This window comes from Embiotoca jacksoni, unplaced genomic scaffold, assembly GCF_022577435.1.
Source record: "Embiotoca jacksoni isolate LCO1_2020_lvr unplaced genomic scaffold, fEmbJac1.0.p SCAF_14, whole genome shotgun sequence".
Taxonomy (NCBI): domain Eukaryota; kingdom Metazoa; phylum Chordata; class Actinopteri; family Embiotocidae; genus Embiotoca; species Embiotoca jacksoni.
This window is the reverse complement of record NW_027185274.1, coordinates 578,262-597,388: the sequence shown is the minus strand read 5'-3', so window position 1 is coordinate 597,388 and position 19,127 is coordinate 578,262. Positions and strand designations below refer to the sequence as shown.

Sequence of the window (19,127 nt, the reverse complement as noted above, 5' to 3'; positions counted from 1 at the left end):
CATCCTCAAACTAAAGTAGGCTAAAGATTAGTTAGACAGTCTCCATCCATCAACAGCGAGGACAAGTGCCTTAAACAGGTGGTGGAATGATGACTTGGCTTTGTGCACTGCCAGGAATATTTATTTAATTTGTGGGAGTGGAAAAATGAAAACATGCGAACAAATTAATCAAAATGTGGGCATGAACTAATTCAAACAAATTAATCAAAACATAGGAATTAATTAATTAAAACATGGGAACAAGTTCTATCTCGTGTACACCCAACAGCATCCCCTTCAAAAATAGCAATGTAGTAAAACGAGGCCTCGATATAAATATTTCTTCCTTTCTATGACCACTCCGGGGCTCTGTAGTATAGTAACTGGTACCTGGAACTTTTTTTTGGTACAACGTCCATCGAGGTTCTGAACATTTCTGTGTTTCTTTGTACAACCCTGTTTCAAAACAAGTTGGGACGCTATGTAAAATGTAAATAAAAACAGACTTGCAAATCACATAAACCCATATTTAATTGAAAATATACCAGACATATCAAATGTTGAAACTGAGAAATTTATTTTTGGAAAATATATGATCATTTTGAATTTCTCGCCAGAAACACGTCTAAAAAAAAAGTTGGGACAGCGGCTTGTTTACCACTGTGTTGCATCAACTCTTCTTTTAACAACACTGTAAACATCTGGTGACTGAGGAGACCTTTTAAAGTGAAATGTTGTCCCATTCTTGCCCGATATAGGATTTCAGCTGCGTAACAGTTCAGGATCTCCTTTGTCATGTGTTTTCATTTCATGATACTCCAAGTGTTTTCAGTGGGGGACAGGTCTGGACTGCAGGCAGGCCAGGTTAGCACTTGGATATTTCTACTACGGAGCCATGCGGTTATAATACGTGCAGAATGTGGTTTGTCATTGTTTTGCTGAAATAAGCAAGTTCTTCCCTGGATGGCAGCATATGCTGCTCCAAAACCTGTGTAGATCGTTCAGCATTCATGGTTCCTTCCCAGATGTGAAAGCTACCCCTGACATGTTTCACTAATTACATCCCTATAAGGTCACGGATGCTGGCTTTTGAACTGTGCGCTTTTTGTATAAATGATTTGTTCTTTTCATGGTAAAGTTTTAACAAGTATTTGCGGATGTAGCGATGAACTGGGTTCACAGACGATGGTTCTCAGAAGCGTGTCTGAGCTCACACAGTGTTTTTAATGCAGCGCCACCTGAGGGCCCGAAGATCACGGCCATCCAATATTGGTTTTCAGCTTTTTCCCTTGCGTACTACGTATTTCTCCAGATTCTCTGAATGATGATGATATTATGTACTGCAGATGATGAAATTCCCAAATTATTTGCAATTGTACATTGAGGAACATTATTATTCATTTTTGCCTAAGCAGTCTTTCGCAGAGTGGTGAACCTCTCCATATTTTAATTTCTGAGAGACTCTGCCTCAGGGTTTTTTTTTTTTTATATACTCAATTATGTTACTGACCTTTTCCCAGTAAATGTAATTAGTTGTGAGATTTTCCACCCGGTGTTTGTTTGAGCTTTACACAACTTTTTCAGTCCCAACTTTTTTGAAATGTCTTGTTGGCATCAAATTATTGAGCATATATTTTCTTATGTTATATTTATAAAAAAAAAATAACATTTGAATTGTTGTCTTTTGTCTATTTTCAATTAAATATGAGTTTTAAATGATTTGCAAATCATTGCATTTTGTTTTTATTTACATTTTATAGAGCATCCCAACTTTTTTTTTTAACGGTGTTGTAGTTGTTTTCCATGTGTCATGTTGTTCAGTGTCACCACTGCGTTCATTTTGCATCACTTTGTAGTCATTTGATTGACTACCCAAGAGCTAAATATCACGTCGCCGCTTTTAAATACTTTTTAAATGTCAGACATCAAAGGCCTTTTTCCTTAGTAATTAAGCTTGATAGTTTGTAAAAACAATGGTATGGAAACCCAAACCACCCCAACTTGGTATGTGATATTATGACCATGTTGGTATTTGTAATTTATTATGATGTTCATATCTACCAAGCTCGGTCTGCTATGAATATAGAATAAGAGAGATGTTAAAAACAGGACACTGTTAAGTTGTTGTTGTGGCCTGTTAAATGGAAGTTCCTCCCTGACCACAACTACTGATTATGTTTTCATATGGCTGTTTTTTTTCCCACATGTCTAAGCTAAAACGTTATTCCAATGCGGAAGAATTTTTTCTGAACACCGTAAGGGGTTTCAGTTTGTAAAACCAGCAAAATCTGCCTCACCCTGTTTTTAAAAGCTGACGGCCCACCTAAAAAAAGTCCACTAGTCTGACCTTCAGTGGACAGTTTTAGTGTCATACAGTGGTCTATTTATGGTTCATTTGGAAGTTTGATCTGATAGTGGCAAAATTGCTGACGTGTTCTCACCCGCCTGCACACAAGAATCGATAAAGTAAGATTACAGGGTTTTTACACACTGCTTTGGATGCACAAGCTTTCAGAAATGTTAAACAAAGTTTCTTTTTGGTTGTCGAGGAAGATAGGTCACAGTCAGAGAACAGAAGCATGTATTGGCATTAATGTGTTTATTTGACCATTTTATAGACAAAAATGTCAAAGACAGCATCTGCCATGTTAATTACATGTTAAAGGTAAAAACTTTACAAAAATAAATAGCTTAAAAAGGAAGCTGTAATAATAAAATAGTATGGTCCTTCACTGAAGGGATATAGGCCTAATGCTCCATCTCTTTTGTTTTATAACATACTGTAAATTAACAACAGGAATGAAGAAATCAAATATACATACAAGAGTTTAAAAACAACTGAGTGGCAACATATAATGAATTAACAAATAAAAGTCTGAAATGCATAAAATTAATGTTATTCTTTGTATAGATAGATAGTATACTTATCACCTAGCTTAGTAATACTGACTCCAAAGATGTTTGTGGCATTGCAGATTGTTTGTACTTCACAACTGCATTTTAATGCACATGGAAAGAGGCCAAAATTCGACTACGGGGCAGAGGAGAATTCTCTATCATTTTTTTTTTCTGGTCAGGACTGACTAATCATTATCTAGTCTAAAAAAAATTACACAATGTGTAAAACTCAATTTCTATCAGCTTATATAAGCTCAGTATTAAAAACATATTTTCATGTTGGCTACAACTGGCACATTGAAAAGTCATTATCAAATATGGTGTCAGTGAATGGTTTGCCCATAGCCCAGCAATGCTCATTTTCAGGACAAAAGCATGACATCTTCACGACAAGCTCTTAACACAGATCACGTTAGTACGTGTGCGGCATAGAGAAGTAATCATACAAGAGCGCATTTCCCAAAGGCTAAAAATCTCCACACCTCAGTCGTATGATTCATCTCAATAACAGTTAAATGGCTCCATCGAAGCTTTATAGGGGGTTGAGTTCTACGGAGGGCGACTGGAGGTATATTTACACTGTGCTGGTGTTTGACAGCAGGTTTCATGCCATTGTTCTAGCCCCACTTTGAGTGACAGCTAACTGCAGATTAAACCAAACTTCATCCAAAAAGTTTGATCCTTTTGAAGTGGGGCAAGAAAAACTTCTCATTCTGGAGAAAACACACACTGCACCTTCATCTAGCTTCAATATATACTGTAGCATCACATGTATGTCCTGAGGTAGATTTCCATTGTTCCAAATTTCAATAGTGGTTGTCAAATGTCAACAAAAGATGACGAAAACAATATTCAGGTAAAAGCCCCTGATGTGACTTGATGCAACCAGTTGGCTAAATGGATGGGTTATGAGACAATGGGCCGCGGGACACAGACATATAAAAGCCCCCCCCCCCCCCAGTCCTGTCACATAGGGGCAAGACCCCCACAAGAGGCACACAAAAAGACTACTGATGATACATTCGATTTTGCAGGTAAACCATAGCTTTAAGAATCGTAGAGACATATTTGTTTTGCATCTCTTTCTTAGTCCTTTTTTTTGTTTTTAAAGTCTGTTTGTGATCATTTTGCATATTTATTTTGGCTGTTTTTGTGTGTCTTTATAGTCTCTGTTGTTGTTTGTGCCTCTTTGTAGTCACTTTGCCCCTGATCTCCGGGCCCCTAGGCCTGTCCCTGGTGTGCCCCTTTTAGTTTGCCCCTGATCTCTGGGCCCCTAGACCTGTCCCTGGTGTGCCCCTTTTCGTAATGTACCCATCCATAGTTGGCAAGTGCACTCAGACCAAAAAGGGAAAGTTCACTGTACTCATGTTCTTCATAAGCAGTCCTGGTTGAAACATTCTCCAGAGACTGGCTCTGGGATTTTTTTCAGATCGCACTTCTCTGTCTCAACAGTCTTCCCAGTGTAGTCTATACAGAAGACATTGCGGCGGCGCTCCCCCTGGCCACAAGTTCGTGAGCAGGCAGACCAAGGTCCCATCTGCCATATGGGACATGGCTGATCTCCGCATGGCCTGATGTCTACGGGCTTCAGATCTTTGTCACACAGGCTGGAAAGGAAGCCTTCGCTGTTTCGGCATTCCACGTTCCTCCTGGACCATCCGGAGCCGCAGCTCTTGGAGCACTCAGACCACTCTCCCAGTACCCAGTCAGGCACACCAAACGGATGGATCACATGCAAAGACAGGGAAGAGCCCTTCTTCTCCTTGGATTTGTTGAAAGTCACATCTCTGGGAATGAAAAAGGTATATTTGACCTTGGGAGGGTTGGCATCACCTGCAGTGGCCAGGAGTTGGATGGTGATGGCCTCCTTCAGCTGCCTGAAGCTCTGGATCCTTTCTAGTGTGGTGGAGGAACCACTGTACTTTAGTACTGCACCCAGCACCGGAATGTCCTGCTCCACTGTGGATACAGAGAAGTTACCGTTGAGGATGTAACCACCTATCTCTTTCTTTATAGCCAGGTAGTTCCCGTCATGTTTGATTCCTCTGTGGCTCCGCTGTTTGATGTCAATGTTTGTTGCACCAATGGGAATTGTGACAATGTCACTATATCCGTACCTGATAGAGAAGACAAAAAAACTAATTTAGACAATACTCACTTAATACACACTTTTCATGTTTGCATCCAAACAGTTTGGGTTATAAAATTATTTGCTTTTTAGTTAGAAGACAAGTTTGATAGCATCCATTTTTCTGTGTGTTAAGTGGAGGGCTCAAGCTTAAAGGTGATTAGCCTGACATGAAGAGGAAAGCATCTACTGTCAAAAGGTCAGAAATCAGCCAACCAACATCAGTAAAACTACAAATCTGATCTAATCTAACCTAATCTAATCTAATCGAATCGAATCGAATCTAATCTAATCTAATCTAATCTAATCGAAATGAATCTAATCTAAACTAATCTAATCTAAACTATTTACTCGTAAACACAATAGTTTAACATTTTACATAAGTATGAAAAGGCCATTATGTTGAGAAGTGTTACACGATGAAGCTACGTCATGATAAACGGTGACTACGGTTGCGGTGACTATTAAATTATATTTTCAAATACATGAATTTGTTGAACTGTTTCTTTAAGCCTTTAAGAAATAAAAATAAAAACAAAGTTAAATTTTTTTTTAATATATTTGTTTGTGTTTTTTTTTTTTTACATTGTTTCTTTTCGTATCCGCTAGCTCTAATATGCCCTGAGACTGGTCTTTTAGCAGAATTCCTTTCTTTTTGCAGATGGTGATGGTAGCAAGAGTAGCTGCTTGTGCATTGTTAGCAAACAGCAACAATAGTGAAAGGAAATGGAAACATACATTTCAGCTAATCTAAGCTTCACTTTATCTACATGTACATCAAGTTGTAATTACATATGAGGTCTTTTTTTTGAGAGAGCTTACGTTGCTTTGTTGTAGGAGCCTGTGATTTTTCTACAGGTAAGTCCACTTCCTCCGCACTCTCCACACTTATCCACCCTCTTGTTGGAGCCAATCACCTGGTCGCAGCCTGCCTTCACACACTGGCCTTGGACACACACCGATGTGGTGTCAGGGCCACAGGTCGTCCCGTCAATGACCTGCAGGAACACAGCAAGCATTGGTACATGTTTCATTACAGGTGAAATGCAACATTCATATTCACCTAATAGTAGGAGATTTGTTATTGTTTCCTCACTTCTGATCCAGTCACATCAACCTTTCAATTAAAGACCAACTTTAACTCAGGCTCTTCATCAATGGTTGACGGTCACAAATAAATTTTGGACCTGATTATAAACCAAAAATCCAAGGCCATAACATGAATTTGAAAGCTCAGGAAAGCAAAGTAAACCTTTTATGAATCTATTGTTTTCTAACATACAGTAAATAATAACTTTGATGCCCAAGTTTGTTTTACTGAAGTAAGACATCCGATTTTTGATTTTCCTCCCATTGGAGGGCTTTGGATATGCATTCATACAGCTGACACGAAATTCAATAGAGCATGCATTAGCTGAAATGAGAAGATAACTTCCAGCCTAAAACTACAGTGTGTGAGCGGTGCTGCTGAGTGCACAACATACTGTACCTTGGATTCAAACACCTTAAATTCACTGCTGCCTCTGGCCCTGCAGAACAGCTTACACCTGTCTCTGGGAGAGACGCCGGCGTACTTTGGTATCCACTGTTTCATGTTCCCGTTGTGGTCCAGGTAGTTGGGGGTGTTGTACTTCTCACACTGCTCCTCTCTGAAACTCTTACCTGCAGCTAGAAGAAAGAACGATGAATAAAGTTCCCCCACCAAAACATTATTTCTAATAAAATAGTAATTTTATTAAGTCTACATTTATATTTCTATAATGGTATAATTAAAACAATATACCAGCAGCATTGGGTATATAAGGCTGATATTGCAGTTAAAAATGTATATGGCCCAGACTAAAAACATAATGGTATTATTGATACAGACCCACTTGATTCTGGTGAGCCACTGAGGGAAAATGGTATCGAGTACTTTAACTCAAGGACCCTTGAGGACCCTTCCAGAAATTATGCCACTGAGTTTGGTGAGGATTGGACTAAAAATGGAGATTAGAGAGCCAGCTAAGTTGTTGGCAATACAAAACGAAATTAGCATTAAAGCTGGACAGACATGAATATGCCCTTGTAAAAAGCTAGATCAAAGTCTCCTCTGTCATTGAAAGTTTAATTTACACCTCTAGGTTAAAAGATTTTATAGTTACACAGCCTTAAAGAGGTAGGTAATGGTTGTTATTGTAGCAGCTCTTGTGGACGTAATTCCACCGAACTTGGTTTGCTGGCTCAGAGGCCTTACATGCACGTGTCTAGTCAGAGGTTGAAATAAAGTGTCGTATTGAAAAGTTATCACATCACAATTTCAGGGCATCCTTTTTTCCTGACCTCTGCTAAACAACTGTAGAAAAACCGAAAGTACTATCGTCACCAAAATTACCATTCCATTTCTCCATCGCTTAAACACGTTTCACACCAGATTTGGTGACGATTGGATGAAATATGAACACGGTGTGGGAATTATTCACAGTAAACTGAAATATTGAGTAGCGCACCACATGGTGGCACTATTGAGGTCATTTATTTATGAGTGAGGGAAATGCCAGGGGTATTAGTCTTACCAAGTATAATATCATTTGCTATTCGATTTTTTTTTGAAATATTACAACAACAAAAAAACCTCTATTTTGAAGCCATTCGCCAAGATCACTGCTTTTTTCGCGATTTGTACAAAAATGATACAAGCAGCATTACCACCTTCAGTGCAAGCACACTGAAATAAATATAAATATCTGAACACCGGCTATCGGCAGTTAAAGATATTGGGGTTTTAAACCTGTACTGTACTGATTCTCACCTTCATTATTTTCACATGGCTGTATGTTGCAGGACTGGTACTGAACTCTCTGTCCCTCACAGTACTTCCCTCCGTTCTTCGGCACTGGGTCAGTGCACTCCCTGTAGGAGAACTCCACGCCGCCTCCACAAGTCCTGGAGCACTGCTGCCAGGGTCCCCACGAGCTCCAGCCGCCGTCCACAACCATCTGCGGTAAAACATAAAAAAAAGAAAAAAAAAAAAAGAAAAGAAAGTGCAGTAGGAGTAGTTGGTTAGAGCTCAGAGCCAAAGCCAGACTCAGCTGTGCAGCCTAAACCACAGTCTGTGCTTCTGGGTTTGAGGCAGCACAGTGTGTTGGCGTGCTGCGACTCAAGGCTAAATCTGTGTTGAAGTTCGGCACGCGCCTGCTGTCTGACTCTACCCACATTCCTGCCACATGTGTCACTCACCGCTAGTGAAACCTGCCATGCTGCAACTTTGTAATGCAAAATTGAAAGTTTGTGTGGGTATATGTGTGTGTATCTGCTAAGCATGGTCTCCAGAAGTTTTATGAGTTTGGACCAACTAACATCCCAACTGCCAGCATAAACAGATGTGTTCATAACACAAGGAGAAGATATCAAGTCAAGCAAGCTAAAAATGAAACAGTGAGATGTATAGGCCTAAATGTTCTTTAAGGACATAAAAAAGGCATTATGAAGCAGCTGCATTTAAACTCACCAAATTCTAAAATCTATACTCCTGAAGAAGAAACAAATATCTCCTAACTTTACACTTTTAAAACAGCCAATTTTCAATGGACGTTTTGTATTGGGTGGTTTATTGAAAAACACAAAAAACCTTATGATAAGTGCTTTGGAGTTTTGACAGGCTTTTCCTTTTTTGAGCATTTTAATAAGGTCTCCACAATAATGGCAATGACAAGAAAAGTTCAAACTACATGTTTTGCTGTAGGAATGGAATACACTGTTGAAACTTAAAGAGTCAAATGGAACTTGGATTTGAATGTCTGTAGTCACCTGACTGGAGAACTAAATTCATTTACGAGGTCTTGTCACAAAAACACCTGACCTCGGAACTTGATGCTCAAAATTTCATGATGTTTTTGGTCAAGAAGAACCTGTTTCAAATCAGGCAAATTGGCACAGCTGCACATGTGCCGATTTGCTGAAACATTAATGTAAAATGATAAGATTATTGCTAGAACTAACTGTTAAACACAGAATAACAGACATAATTTCTTAGATTATCAACAAACCCTGTGTGGGATCAGAAAAATCTCCTGAGGTAGTTTGCTCAAAGTAGTTGACTTCTGATTTTTCTAACTACAAACTTGATTACTCTGTTTCTCAACCAATGAGCAGAGCATTTTAAAGGAAGCGACTCATCAATACCTCAACAGCGAGCACGTGCAAATAAACATCGTCAGCTTGCAAGATGCAACAAGATGTATCTGAGGTTCAAAGACAGATTACTGATACGATACATACGATGCTTTATAAAAAAAAAAAAACTACTAACAGCTGGGAGACCAACATGGAAGATTTCCTGATGCAGCTTTGACATGTTCTTGGGTGAAAATAAATCTTTCATCTTAAAGCTGCATTGATCCTTTTTTAAAGGCTGATCGACCCCTCCCTGCTCCCCAGCTCTTACAAACATGCTCACTTCTGTCTCAAAAACAAACAAAATGGCAACGGCTGAAATACTTGAGGTTTCAAAACAGTAGTTCAAAAACCAGTGGGTGACGTTACACAGCTGACTTTGCTTTAACATTACCCACCATAAGCTATTGATCTTACCAGACCAGCAAGGACTTAAGCAGTTAAACCCATGAGTGCATTAAACAAAACCTGGCACCGTTTTACTGATAATGACTTTAACTCTTCATTTGTAAGATGCAGAGTCTCACTTTGATAAGGGAAACCGCTTTGTCTTTTTTTTTATTATTATTATAAAAGTGTTGTCTTACCGGCGGTTGCATCACCTCCTGGGTCGACATGCAGGCTCCATGGAGGCACGTCCCGTTGGGGCTGCAGGGAGTGCCATCAGCCCAGGGCAAGCTGCCGTTCTTGGTGGAGCACTGCGATGTCCCGTCCTCTTGACACCACAGCTGGCTGCAGATATCGCTGTCTGAAGTGTTGGGGCAGTGGATAAACTCCTCTCCAAAGATCTGCTGGCACTGCTGGTCTAGGCTGTACTTGGTGCCTGGCAGTTCTCTCGGTAGGGGCATGGCACTCTCTGGGACATCCAGCAGGCAGTCCCCTGTGATTAACAGTACAAAACAACACTGTATGAGATTGATTATAGTGTGGTTTATAGAGATTATGGGCTTTGTGGCACTTTGACAATTGTAAATGTGCTGCTCTTTGTGTGTGGTATGACAACAGTGGAAAGATATTCAAAGCAAGTTGTGTCCTGACATTAATAATGAATAAATGAACTTGAACTAATGCAGCGCACTTTTATAGGCAGCCTAATGCTCTGACTCTGGAAATTTGACAACTTAAATCTGAATTTATTCATTATTCCTCTAATGATGTTTATTACATTCAATAAGCTTTGTCTGGAGTTGTCAATGACATCCGCAGTTCGGAATGAACATTCTCAGCCATATGAGTTTTCATTGGAGACATTTTCCAACTGATAAAGAACATATTTTGCTGACACCAGCTGTTGCTTTTGGCTCAGGAGGTGGAGAACAGGAAGAAGTCCATAGTGTGACTCAGTGGAAAAGAAGGTTCACCGATAGGTCTAGCAAGGATACAAACAATACAAGATGCACAACACGAGATGGGGGAACGGGAGCAACTGAGGCAAGGCGAAGGCAAAGAAACAGAATGGGTGAGGAGTGAGGAGAAGAGGATGTGGAAAACTAGGGCAAGATAAACTATCTTTACAGCCTATAATTTGAGGGGAGCAGCATGTTTAAGCAGGAAAGCCTTCACTCACGAGACAATAAGAGGAACAGTATGTTTTATTCATCTGTGATTCACCACTAATAACAGAGCTGCAGTCGTGGCAGATGTCCACATTGGCAGAAAGTCTCTACATACATTTTTGACATTCTGGGGCAACAACCGAAAATCTTCCTTACCATGCCCGTTGTCAAAGAATTCAGTAATGTGCAGAGCACTGCAGGGAGACCAAGGTGCAGCCTTGCTGAGGCTGACAAACAGAGGAGCCATCAGGAAATGTCCTCCCAGGTCCCCAAACAGCCTCTCACATGTCTTGGAGTCATCATGAGGCATACTCAACACATGACCTGCAGGAAGGAAGGATGCAACAAAAAGATTTGTAGGTTTGCAGAAGCCCAAAAGTGTCCAAAAGACTAAATCTATGCTGCTGATTACACTAAATTTCAAAGGTGTCTTCATTATTACAAAGCACACACCAGCCCACCCCTATGACAGCAAGTGTGACCTAACCAAGCTCATGTGCAGCTGTGAAGGCAGTCTGCAGGCCGCTGTCTTCGATAACCGAGCAGCTTCTCTTGGGATCACACATCGTCCCGACATCGGCCACACCCAGCGTGTCACAGCTTTTCTGTCCGCAGATGTCCTGTAACTCAAACAAGGAGAAAAAGCACTGAAACTCACTGAAAACTGAATACATACTGAATTGATGAGATAAAGATGAGGATGAGAGTTTAAATGTGTCCATTTTCATGACAAACATTTTTTTTTTTTTTTTTTTTAAATCATTTTCAGCAATTATGTTTTGTCAAAACTGTATTGAGAATTTTCTCTCAGGAACAGAATGATGGTAATGGCATATTCTTTTATTATCCAGGAAAGACAACAATGTGCTTTGACCTTCTGGGTTATTTAATACATGAGAGCCATAAATGGGACTAGGTAATGTTGTTGCTGTGTGTCACATAAAAATGGCATATGCCACTTGTGCCCCACTGACAACTGCTTCATCTACCTGCAGTCGTGTAAAATTTGTGGCTCAGCCTATATGCATTATATCATTATAATGGAACAGTGGCTCCCAAGTTTGTGAGTTTAAACTGGATGTTTTTTAACTATTTATTTAACAATTAATGATATAAAAGCCGATATTGTTTTGTTTGTGTCTGTGTACACCTACTGTATTTGTACATTGGTCTTTGTATCTTGCAGAGCACAATATAATAATTTGTTGTGAAAATGTACTTTTTATGTTGGAAAGGTTCAATAAAACAAATAAAAAAAGGACTTTTTATAAGTATATGGTATTTTTTATACAGTTCAAGAGTCTGTGTTTTGGTTGATTTGGACAAGTTTGAATTTGCAATGTAAGTGGCAGAAGCTACATTTAAACAATTATTTCTTGCCAACAATATGTCTGGTACTTTGAACTCTGTGTTACCTTTTGGTACCAAGTCCAACAATGAGTTCAACAGTTTCTTTTAGCTAACTAGTTCATTTGTCTCATTAGGTCATCTATTCTGCAGCCATTAAATACTTTGAAATAATCATTTTAGCTAACCAGTTCCACAATTTCAATTTTTTTTTATTAACTAATGTAAGTTTCTTTTAGGCAACTACTTCAACAGTTTATTTTTCACATTAAGCTTCCTATCATCTAATTTTTGTTATCCATCTCTTACTACTATTTTTAACTGCCTGTAGCTGTCTACATCAACACAGCGTATGCTGCTGTTAGCTCAGTGTTTAGTCCATACTTTTAGCTGTTTGTTAAAATATTTTGTATTACTTTTCATCCATTATCTTTAACTAACTGAGTTTTTGTTCACTAGTTTTCAAACACGACTCTCAGTCACAATCGGTGGCGTCACAGCCAATAGGCGCACATTGCACATTGAATATATTTTTGAATAAAATCATAATTTTTTTTTTTCAAACTAGTTGTGCTACTAATCTATTAGCCCTGTAGAGCCAGCACAGTCCGTGTAGCATTGGATAAAGTTTGACCATCGACACTGGCATCAATGTGATGTGTGTGTATATAATTTATATATATATATAATAAAGGCTATATGTATGAATGCCAGTAAGTCATAAGATTCCAGTGGGGAGTCATTCAAACAGCTGTGACTATGAGTCAAAGTGACATGAATATTTCCAACCAAGAAATAATGTACAACATTTAAGTCACACGCATACCTGCATATCATAATCAGCAGTGGCATACAGTATGTCAATAAGGATCGGTATGTACTGGTGGGAAGTGATGATTGCCAGCTGAATATAAATGACATGGCATTTATAAGTGCCATTTCAGTCAGAAGAACAGCAGTGGCATAGCGAAAGCCAACAGTGACATACCACTCAGAATCAACACATGCTAATGGAATAAGAGCTGCATACCGTCAGATACTTTTTAATTGCTTCAGAGCCATGGGACACCAATGTTTTCCACTGACACTAAACTAAAATGCATACTTGTATTAGATTCCCACTACTTCATTCTGGTGGGATTAAGATATGGGCAATCAGACAAACAGTTGACCAATCCTTCAATTAACCTGTAACTGGTGACATATGGATTACAGTCGTTCCAGTGTTTAATACATACACACCACATATTTGCTTGATACATTATTATTAAATGGCATTTGAGGGCTTTTTTCCATAAAAAGTAATGACAGTTTGCTTAAAAAAACGCTGGCAGACTGGACTATTGAAGAGTTAAAGGTAATCAGTATGTCAAATAGTAAACATAGTAGGTGTATAGACAGCCCTGATTGACTCATATTATTTATGCGGGATGGCAAACCACCATCTATTTACAAATCAAAAACATGTTGCTCAGTGTTTCCGTCATTAAAAAAAGGCAAATAAATATACTCAGCATGCAGCGTACAGAGCTGTGATGTGGGAAAATTAAAAGTGTGGTGAATCAGAAATCTTTCCCTATATGAGAAGACGCCTTGCTACGTAGGATGGAGACACATGCATCCATGGCCTCGCCTCAGGCCCCTCAGAAAAAGAACCACAAGGCCAAACCCTCTGTGATTCAAAAGACATCTGGACTTGGAGCTGCAGTTTGAACACGGCACAGCGTGTGTTTATACACCTTGTTCCACAACAGCAACCATCACTCTTGTATGCAGACACGCAGATGCCAGGTTAGATGTATGGGTCAGTACTCAAGCCATGGTATTGCATTTGCAGACAGTTGAGGCAGGCTTACAAACACACAGTATGAGACCACAAAAATGCATGAGAAAAATGTTTCCACTACATCCAACACAGTGTAAGTTTTGAGTTTCACAACAGCCAGTAGTAGCAGCAGCCTTCTCTCATGACTGTGGGATGCATGGCACACATTTTCAACCTCGACCCGCATACTCGAGCCCTGACCATTTAAAGTGGCTTCATGATGTCAGGGCTGATTTGTGGCAGCACTAAAGTTAGCTGATCCACGAGGAGCCTTCCGTCCTCTATGTTTCAAAGCACATCTCCGCGGAAATGGAAAAACAAACCGGGTTTGCGTGAATGATGGTTTCCCCCGATCGAAAGCTGCCTAAACAAATCCACCCCAAGACTGCAAAAACCCATATGTTCTATTCATCATTTCCCTGATCCAGAGTCAGATTTACATGCTAACGTCATTCGGTAGGCGGATAAATGCCAAGCCTGTCATCAAATCAAGCCACAAACCAGGGCCCTTAGCTATACAAATTTAATAATAGAGAAGTTCCTCGCCTAATGTATTGTCTGCTAACACCTTGTCAGCATGCACATACCAGATGGTAGAAGGCAGCCAAATACAGCGGAACAAGCCAATCACAACTCAAACCCTAAGGACTTGTGAACTTATTTCCTGTCGAAGCATCCATAAAGTACAGTTTGTTTGCTCTATGTTGACATTCCCCCAGCTTGGAAAAGATTACAGCTATTTCATCTCTACAGTCTGTTTTCAGCATCCTTAATTTACTGAAGGAGCAAGAAAGACTTTCCTTTCTAACCTCACCTTGTTTTGTAATTTTTCTGATCTCACATCAGCTTAATAAACAAAATATGGCAAAAACTGCTCCAAAGAAAGAGCTGTTTTTCAACTAAGACTCATTAACTACAACTGGCCCTAAAATGCACCTGTGTTACTGTACGGCACTTTGGGTTTGGATAATTGTTATGTGGTTGAGTGTGCTGTCTGTGAAACCACATTATGTACCACAGTTGGCCCGGGACCGAATTCCTCCAGGGCTTGTTTCATGACTCATTCTGGCTGGGTTATTGCCTTCTGAATGGGAAACAAAATATACCAAACTATTATGGGTAAGATTGAAATAATACACTGTAAAGCACTTGGATTGTTGCTTTGAAGAAAATCTTGAATTGCTCCCTTTTGGATTCACTAACCCCAGAGAAATATACATCACCCAACAGCAAATGCTCAATATGTCCATCAGCTATCGCCTAACTTTGTACCCAAAAACAATACATTTGCAAGATATAAACAAAAACAATGAGCTGAAGAAGCTAAAATGTCTTGTAGCACTGACAGCATCTGCACATTTGGGTCACAATTCTCTGGCTTTCACATAACATGGCATTCAGACTATTGGTTCTATGAACAATATTCATCAGTGCAGCTATACATTGTAGTTTCATAACTAGGTATTTTATGCAATCAACATTTCCTGTAGGTAAAATGTTCCAATAAAACCCATTACACTTTCAAACCAAATTAGGTGTTCCCCAAGGATCCATTCTTGGGCCACTGGCATTTATAATTTACATAAGAATTCTAGCAAATACTCAACAAGGTCTTAACTTAAGTCTACTTGATAGCTTCTTTTTTGGGGGGGGGGAGGCTTGACTGCCTCTTTCTCAGCGGATGGCTTAGTTGTCATAGAAACAGTCTGGTTGTCATCACCTGATCTAAGTATTGAACTTTAATTATATGATAATAGATGGTCCTATATAGATGGAGATAACCCCTGTCTTTGTTCAAATATTGTTTTTAGCGTCCTCCCTGATGTGACTGTCCTCTCTGATTTTTCTCCAGCTGTCCACTGACTACTAGTCAATGACCTTTGAACCTGTACCTGACCAGTTTTGGTCTGGTGTTAACAGTCAGCTGATATGTTCTGTTTGGACTGTTCATTGAGTTTCTAGTTCACAATTCCCATTCATCCTCTTATCAGTGTAGTCTTTGTGAGCGCTGAGCGAACTATAGCAGCTGAGGAAGACTACAAGATGAGAGTTGAAGCTCCAGAAAGAGCTAGTAAGTGGGCTTTAGGTGAAGATTATGGTCACAAGTTTAAATCTAATATGCAGATGATGGAGTGTTTTATTGCAGAGGCCACAACAGCCATTCCACATGTATACAAAAAACAATCCCAGATCTGTGGGTGGCACTCACCTCTCTCGTGAACAGCATGGCAGTGTCAAAGTGCTCTGGATGCCTCTGGCTCGGTGGGTTGAAAAGCTGCTGCCAAGAGCAGAAGTTCCGCAGAGCCACGCCTCCGTTGCTGGAGACCATCGGTCCCACATCCTCATCCTCCACCACCAACATCTTCACCACCACCATGTTCACTGAGTTCTTTATGCTGGGGTGCTTGTAAAGCTGGGCAGTCATGGACATGAGGGTGAGAAGGTAGTGCTGTAGACAAGAAGACAAGTCACTTAATTTAGTAGCTAAAGGGCACATATACAATCGCCTCCCAAAATACCTCTGTTTGCAATATGTGCTATATGACTACATTATTTTGTCCTCTGTATTATTAAGTATAATTATTTCTTGCAGCTCTGCCGCTGTAGGACAAGAACCTCCCAAACGGTGACCTAGAGAATCCTGCCAGCCCAATAAACTGTCTGAGAGGAGCAGATGTCATTGGCCATTATGGAAGTCTCACATGTTTTTGTATGTTAAAATTACTAACAATTTCAGGAAACTTATAAGCATTATTATTTATTCACTAGCTGTGATTGTGTCATGGGAGGTCGAGATGGGAGGAATTTCCAAAGAGCTGTGCTGGTATTGTGTTTTAGTGGAGAGCTGGTAAATCACAGTAAGTGGGAGGGACTTTGCCATGATGTGTATCCTTGCTGAAATCACTTTTTCTAGGGTGGGATGATATTCCCACATAGAAAGTTTTTCCACATGTGCTGTAAGCACACCCACAGAACCGCATGTTGATTTGTGCCTGTGGTGACCAAATCACTAAAGATTGCCCCTGCTCATAGAAAACCAATGTAACAGATACAAATGAAAATATACCTGTTATTTGTAATGGAAAGTCAATTCAAGCCCCATTTATCAGTCTAACCTTTGTCCACTTGACCTGGTGTCTGCTTGCCTGAGTGTTATTGGGGAATACTGCAGAGGATTTGGCATCTGAGGAGTGTGTTAAATACAAACAGACCAGAATCTGGCTGGTGCAGAGTGTGGCAGAATTATGGACTTTTGTTTTGACTCTTGTTATAACCAGAACTGATATGGAGGATGACATAAATACACAATCCATTAAATTTAGTTTAATTTAAATATGTGGACATTTTACATGCCATGCAGCAGGAAAGGCTATTGAGTAAAGATAGAAAATGAATAAATGTTGTAAACCATGCGAATCCACTCAATTGATTTTGCTGCCAAATCGTGATCAAGTCCTGAAGAATGCAGCTCAGCATTTCTTGCATTTCTATTGCCTGACCTGTATCTCAGCCTGTGGAAAACAGGGAGACCACCGATTTCCTCTTAACCCTCCTCATTGCCAAACATGTTTTATGGAGCTGCAGAGTAAAACAAATACCTGCCGCTATATTTTCTAAGCTATGAATTCTGAGTTAGCAGTCAGGCTGGGAAAGGGGAAAAAAGTAGATGACGTCTTAGGAGTTTGTTTGCAGGACAGTCTAAACTGCGAAATGTAACTGAAGGTTTGTTTAGTTTCCTATGAAGTGTGTAGGTGCAGGAAAGAATGAGTTCATGGCGTCTGACCTTTATTTCATCGCCATAGAAGTGGGTCATGGTTGAGTCTGTTACCACCAGGGTCTCTATGAACCGTGGTGCGGAAACAAAGCGTCTCCGGCGAGGTTCCCCATGTGCGTCACTGTCGCCGTGCGTAAAACTTTCCCCGTTGTGCTTCTCCGTTCCGCTCTCCTCCGCCGGGTGATCAAACTGGAGGGGAACACCGTGGTTCTCGCTGTATGTCCTTCTCTTGATGACATGCAGCTGTTCGGCAGAGTGTGACTCCAGGCCGCCGCGAAGTTTGGGCTCAATTAAGTACTCCTTCCCTTCCGTTATGAAGGAGCCAAAGATGCCAGAGCACAAACTGACAGCCACAACCGAGTATTGATCTTGTTCTACGCTCCCCGAGTAAAAGCAGCTCCTCAGCTGTCCTTCACTCTCCTGTGTCTGATTCATAAGTTTCTGAAGATCCGCGTCCAGGGCTGGTTCGGCACCTGAGGCGCTGCGTAAATCGCCAACATCTCTGGCTCTGATGCGCTGTATGGTGAAGGAAGGCGCGATAAAGCTGGTATCGGGTATGAGATTTAAAGTCAAGTCCTTGCCAAATGCGTTGACGATAAACCTCGGGTGCTCCTCGCTTCTCTTCCAAAAGCGGCCGCTGATTCTTCCATTTATCCGAACAGGTATAACATCTTCTGATTCAAATGAAGTAGCAAGTGCCGCGTTGACTGCGCACAGTAGTAAAAACATAAAACACACAGTGGAACACATCGTCTGCAATGCCCTTAAGAGTGATCAAAATAAAGACTTTAATTTGACTTATGTCCTTGTGCTCTGGTAGGTGGTGAGTCTTCTTCAGTGGAAACGATAGCTTCTCAACATCTTTTCAAATTAAAAGTGTTTTCCAGTGCTGTAAAGACAGTCTTGGTCAAAGAATATCTGGTATTTAATTTCAGTCTGTCTGAGCTGTCGTTTCTAATTCCCTAACCAAGCTAAGTCTTGTTGTACCACTCACCAGCACAGCTGCAGTCTGGACATATCGGGAGTATTTATACTTTCTGCTCTTCTCTGGACATGAGGGGGTTTATTTTTGATATCCTCCGTTGCTGGAAATTCTCCTCCCACTCGCACTTCATGAGAAACTCGCGGACGAAACGGATCCAATGAGAATAGGCCGACACTCCCCCCTTCTGAAATAGCTTGACAACCGCGCTCCTATTATTAACCCAGCGTGCTATATGGCAGCGGCAGGACATCTATACTACGCATAGCTGGAAGTCCGCTACTGGAGTTATTTCGGAGCCTTGTGTGAGTGGCAGGCCCCCACAGAGCTTGGAGGCCCCCCCAAGGCCGAGCTACTTTATCCCCTGCACAAAAGACCACCGCTGGAGGGAGAAAGGCACCGTGTGTGCTTGGAAGTGACCGCCACCTTGAACACTGGCAAATGTTGAATCACATTACTGGACCCACAAGAGAAATATTAGT

The 19,127-nt window shown here is 40.5% G+C and overlaps 1 protein-coding gene across 2 annotated transcripts; it reads right to left on the bottom strand.

Annotated features, from left to right (window-relative positions):
• Window positions 1-2,625: 2,625 nt before the first annotated feature.
• LOC138196961 (A disintegrin and metalloproteinase with thrombospondin motifs 8-like) lies at window positions 2,626-18,647 on the bottom strand. 2 transcript variants are annotated; one of them, XM_069147355.1, is made up of 9 exons: window positions 17,673-18,647; window positions 16,098-16,337; window positions 11,204-11,336; window positions 10,873-11,040; window positions 9,748-10,040; window positions 7,797-7,983; window positions 6,495-6,673; window positions 5,828-6,003; window positions 2,626-4,994 (listed from the first exon to the last, which is right to left on the bottom strand). In XM_069147355.1, the coding sequence occupies exons 1-9, from the start codon at window positions 18,411-18,413 to the stop codon at window positions 4,250-4,252; spliced, it is 2,862 nt and encodes a 953-aa protein (XP_069003456.1). In that variant the 5' UTR covers window positions 18,414-18,647; the 3' UTR covers window positions 2,626-4,249. The 2 variants fall into 2 exon arrangements, with proteins under 2 accessions (XP_069003456.1, XP_069003458.1); XM_069147357.1 differs by having other exon boundaries at window positions 6,495-6,667.
• Window positions 18,648-19,127: the final 480 nt, after the last annotated feature.